A 5292-nucleotide genomic window follows, 5' to 3' on the forward strand; every position below is an offset into this window, starting at 1 on the left:
CGGGAAGGACCTCAGGATGACCCTGGCTCATGTCAAGGGCCAGAAAGGAGGTAAGAGTGGGCAGCGGGGAGAGGCCTTTTCCAGAAAAGTTAGGGGGAGAGAGCAGGGACCTGTCTTCCCACTGGATCTGGCTCGGGCTAGGGGTGACAAATGGGGGTCAGTGGATCTCAGCAGGGAGGTGAGCCAGCACTCAACCCACACAGGGAGTCATGGAGGAGGGCCAGGGAGGGGTACCCCCTGACTGAGTTCCTCACTTCAGTAGAAAGGTGACGGTTTCGGGAATGGAGAAGTCACTGCTGGGTGGGGGCAGGCTTGCATTCCCTCCAGGAGATTAAGGTCTGTGAGATCCATGAAGACAACAGCACCAGGGGCTTGCGGCATTTCTACTACGATGGCGAGCTCTTCCTCTCCCAAAACCTGGAGACTCAGAAATGGACAGCGGCCCAGTCCTCCAGAGCTCAGACCCTGGCTCTGAACATCAGGAATTTCTGGAAGGAAGATACCATGAAGACCAAGACACACTATCGCGCTGTGCAGGCAGACTGCCTGAAGAAACTACAGCGATATCTAGAATTCGGGGTGGCCGTCAGGAGAACAGGTACCAACCCTGGCCAGGGGCTCTCCTCTCCCTCCAATTCTGCTAGAGTTGCCTCGCCTCCCAGCTCTGTCCAGGGAAACCCTCCCTGTGCTATGGATGAAGGTGTTTCCTGTTGGTATATTGTGTCCTGATTTGTCTCTCCTGTTAGAGCCACTGGATAAAGACAGTGAGTCAGGGACTGAACCTTCCAGTGTTGTAGTCGGGGAAAGCAGAGGGCCCTCCGACCAAATCCTGAGCCTGTGGTGGGTGTCAGGCAGGAGAGGAAGCCTTCAGGGCCAGGGCTGCCCCCTCTGCCTCCCAGCCTACCCATCCCAGAGAGTTCCCTCCTGGCGCCGCACGACCAGAGTCCGCACCACAACATCCCTCTCCTGCAGCATCAATCGTGGGGAAAATTCAGAGCCTGAGGCCACAGTGCCCAAGGCCCCTCCTCCCTGCTAGCCTGGAGGAACTGGGCGCCCAGGGTGAGGACAGACTTGGCAGGTCAAGGGTCCTGGAGGGCTTTAGCCAGAGTGGGAACAGTGGAGAAGGAGGGCAGACCCCGTTCCCCTGCATCTCCCTTAGAGGGGAGCAGGGCTCACTGGCTGCTGCCCTGTCCTTCTCCAGTGGGCCCCCCATGATGAACGTCGCCCACTCGGCGAGCGGGCCCGGCCGAGGCTCAGCAGGGCCAACCAATCATCGCTGTGACATGCAGGGCTTCCGGCTTCTATCCCCGGAATATCACACGACCATGGCGTCAGATGGGTGTCCTTTGAGCCCGCGACGCCCACAGTGGATGTCCTGCGCTGATTGGAATGGAACCTACCCAGACCTGGTGGCCACCAGAATCGCCAAGGAGAGGAGCAGAGGTTCGGCCTGATACATGGAACACAGCGGGAATCAGCAGCACTCACGCCTCCTGCCCTCTGGTGAGGGCCTGGGGTGACCCTGGAGAAGGGTCAGGCCGGTAGGGACAGCAGGGATGGCTGTGGGCGCTCTCTGCACCAGTGTATATACAAGGTTAACTTTTTTTCAAGGAAAGTGCTGGTGTTTGCAGATCAATGGGCTAGACATTCCATATGTTCCTGGCTGTTGCTGCTGCTTGCCGTGTTCTGGCTAACTGGCTGCTATTTTTGTATTATCTCTATGTCCTTTGTTGAAGAAGAAAACCATCCAGCTGGCAGAAGGGTGCCAGGTGAGAAAGGGCAGCAGTTTCTGGAAGGTGGTAGAGGCCCCTGTCCGGGCAGTAGAGTCCCTCCATTTTTGCAAAAGAGGCCCCATGTTGGTGAGGCAAGGCTTCTGGAACACTGGGGATGGAAGTTGGGAAATTTGGAGGGGAATGGGAAGCAGTCATGCTCCATCACACCCGCTAAGTTCTTCCGCAAGCGAGGGTCAGATTCGCAGCTGTGGGCCTCCTCCTGCTGGCAAGGTGAGCAGTCAGCAGGGAGGTGCGGTAGCTGCTTTGTCCCCATGCTGGTCTCTGTGTCTCTCAGTGCTCACTAAGGGCGCATCAAACAGGTGGTGTGAACTGGGAAATCACATGCTGATCGCTGAGGGCCTGGAAGATCATGCCCAGAGAGAGCAAAATAGTAAGGGTGGCTAATCTTGGGGAGGCCAGAAAACGTGAGAGGAATCTGAAGGAAGAGGCGTTGCCCCTAGTCCATTCCCTCTCTGCATCCCTCTCCCTATTTTCTGCAGCCATCGGGATGGAACACCCAGAAAAAGACCTGTGAGGCCCAGCCCCCTGGGGGGCCCTGCTGGTAGCCCTTTGGAGACCCCGTTTGTAACAGAGAGGGTCCTGAGCACACATGACCATCTCTGGTCCCTTTGCAGCTCCATTGCACCCTCCCGAGGAGCGTGGCTCGGGTATTGGTTTGTTCCTCTGGCCACTCAAGGCCCCGCTCTTTCCAGGTTCTGACCGCCATGGCCCTCCTAGAGTTTCCTTGCAGATGACATGGATTGAGTTAGCAATAGCAGATGTTTCCTGGGCCATTTGAGGAGCAGGACCCAGTCCCTTCATCATGGGCAGCTGTGGTCCGCTGTTTTCATCCCTACCCCGAGTGTTTTCTTTTCCAGTCCCTGGAGGGACACAGTCCCCAGGGCCCAATGTTTTTGGGGCCTTTGTTTCTTGCTCTGTGGCCTCACCTGCCCTTCCCTGAGCCCATACTTCCCTTTCTCAAGGGTAGTCATTGCCTGGTAAGGTTGGAGTAAGGGTGGTTTCAGAATCATGTTCCCCCCGCAGTCAAGGTTGGTTTGGCGGGGGATGAAAAAGAGACAGCAGAAAAGTTTTGTGTTTCTGCAAAGACCATGAAGCAAGCTGCAGGAGACAGTGAGCAAGGCAGGGGACAACGTGTCCAGGAGACCTGAAGTCCTTTTTCCCCACCTTCTTGTATGTCTAGCGGTAAGGGCAACGGTTTCTCAATCCTGAACTTAATTGCGCTGTCGTCGGCCCTCAAAGGCTGAAGCAGCATGGAAGGTTCATACCTGCCCTGCAGCAAAGAGGCCCCCGTCCAGGAGGCACCACAAAGCAGGGGCAGTGCAGGTCTGTGTTGATCCTTGCTCTCACCTGCGGTGTCTCCCATAGAGGGAATTGTCGGTTCTGCTTCCCTGTGGGCAGGAATGGTTTTTCCCAACAATAGGTCACTGGGGCTTGGCAGGAAAGGTGTAATGAAGTTCCATCTTTTGCCAGTTTTCTCAAAATTCCTGCCTTCAGTGTTTGATGTCCAAGTAAAGGATATTCATAATTTTTAGCTCTATAATCTTTCATACGATTTCCTCTAATATGTAAAAGCATATTATGAAACAGGAAAACTCAAATTTCCTCCAAAATTCTTGCGATTGTCCAATAAAGATGTCAATAATTTCAGCTCCTGCCATCTTAAATAGGATTTCCCTGTAAATACTGGAAGCATATTAAAATAAAACAGGACTCAAAATTTTGGGAGCTCCCTCTCCAAGAGAACTGTGTGGGAAAGATGGTGGGCTAGGCGTTGGCAGTTCCCCAGGTTTGCAGAGGGTGAAGCAGAGGCAGGCCTCAAGCTAAGGGTCTCCCCCTACCCACATGGGAGAAAATCCCTTGTAGGTTGCCAAGGGCAGTGCCTAGGGTAGAACCCTGCTGAGGGACGACAAGGAAGGCCTCGCAACCCTCAACCAAAAGCAGCAGCCCTGGGGTGGAGTAAAGTGGACAGGCCAGGAAGCAGTGGTGACTCAAGAAGCAGGTAACAGGCCTCGGTGGGTGCTGAGGGCAGGAAGAGGCCAAGCCTCCTCGAGCAAGGTGGGGTCCCAGGGTCACAATCAGGTGCAAGATCCTCCTGGGGCAAGCCACGTCTTTTCCAATGCTGGACCTGCTGGGCCCCCCAGCCTCCTGATGGATTCCCGTTAAAGGAAGCTGTCCGGCCAGGGCTGAGGGGGATGGAGCATGAAAGCTGCAGTTAGAGGGCAGAGCCCACAGGGGGCAGGGCTGCCCCGATTGTGCAGGTGCTTCTGCAGGAGAGGAGGCCTGGGGACTGAAGAAGCAAGGCAGGGACTATCTTTTGGGGGGCCTCTCACTTGGTAACAGGACTGGTCAAAGGTCTGAGAGGAGGGGAGGGCAACTGGGTTCCTCTTGGGTCTTGTCCTTTTAGTCTTGTGCCCCTTTTCACTCCCTGCACGATGGTGTTGGGCAAGGCAGGGGCCCAGAATGTTGAATGAGTGATGGGAGGAACTGGAGGAGCTGGGAAAAAAGCCAAAGAGGGGAGGAAGAAAAAAGTAAGGGGCCTCAATCTCCTCAGAGAAAGGGTGGAATCTGGTTTGAAGCAAATGAAGGAGAAAAGTCCTCAGGGGATACACAACCTGCACCCACTGGAGCTTTACCCGTTTCCCCTCTTTTTTCCCAGAGCCGTGAGTCCTGGCAGACCCTGGTATCAACACCCGGTTGGGACGGAAGACCACAGGATGCCACAACAGCTTGGGAAAATTTGCAGCTCCGATGTCAGGCTCCTGGGTCCACTGGCCCGATGAGGGTTGTCTAAGACTCTACAGACAGGCGGCCGGGATTCCAAACTCCCTGCTGGAATCTCACCAGAACGTTCCCTCTGTTCCTGACCTAATGAAACGGAAAATATCAGCAAACTTTTTATTGTTGTTGGATGCTGCAAAGTGTTAGTAAATATGAGGGTGTTTGCAGCTGTACCATATTAATTGGTTCGTTATTTCTGTTGTTTTGTATTATTATTATTTTTTTTTTTGAGACAGAGTCTCACTCTGTCACCCAGGCTGCAGTTCAGTGACACAGTCTTGACTCACTGCAGCCTCCACCTCCCGGGTTCAAGCACTTCTCGTGCCTTAGCCTCCCGAGTAGCTGGGGTTACAGACACGCACCACCATACCCGGCTCATTTTTGCATTTTTCATAGAGACAAGGTTTTGCCGTGTTGGCCAGGCTGGTCTCAAACTCCCGACCTCAGTTGATTCGCCTGCCTCAGCCTCCCAAAGTGCTGGGATTACAAGCATGAGCCACCGTGCCCAGCTTGTTTTATTACATTTTAATTTATTTTATTTTATTTTATTATCCTCTGTGCCTGGCCTATTTTATTATATTTTAAGATATTTTAAGAGATTACATGTGTAGTAATTAGGTTATCGTAGGTGAGCTTTATGAGTGAGTGTCTTGGTAATGACACCTCCTGACCAGCCCAGGACCAGCCCTCAGGTGGAAGGATCACCTGAGGTCAGGAGTTC

The 5292-nt window shown here is 53.8% G+C and overlaps 1 protein-coding gene across 1 annotated transcript; it reads left to right on the plus strand.

The window, feature by feature from the left end:
- The first annotated feature begins 6 nt into the window (after positions 1–6).
- Positions 7–4573, plus strand: LOC108524195 (MHC class I polypeptide-related sequence B-like). Its single transcript, XM_017865178.1, is given in 8 exon segments — positions 7–50; positions 311–598; positions 1238–1342; positions 1345–1443; positions 2273–2303; positions 2408–2440; positions 2888–2964; positions 4476–4573. Coding segments are annotated over 8 exon segments (765 nt in total). The 5' UTR covers positions 7–16.
- Positions 4574–5292: the final 719 nt, after the last annotated feature.

Source organism: Rhinopithecus bieti, unplaced genomic scaffold, assembly GCF_001698545.2.
Source record: "Rhinopithecus bieti isolate Rb0 unplaced genomic scaffold, ASM169854v2 scaffold_82368, whole genome shotgun sequence".
In the NCBI taxonomy this organism is placed as follows: Eukaryota; Metazoa; Chordata; class Mammalia; order Primates; family Cercopithecidae; genus Rhinopithecus; species Rhinopithecus bieti.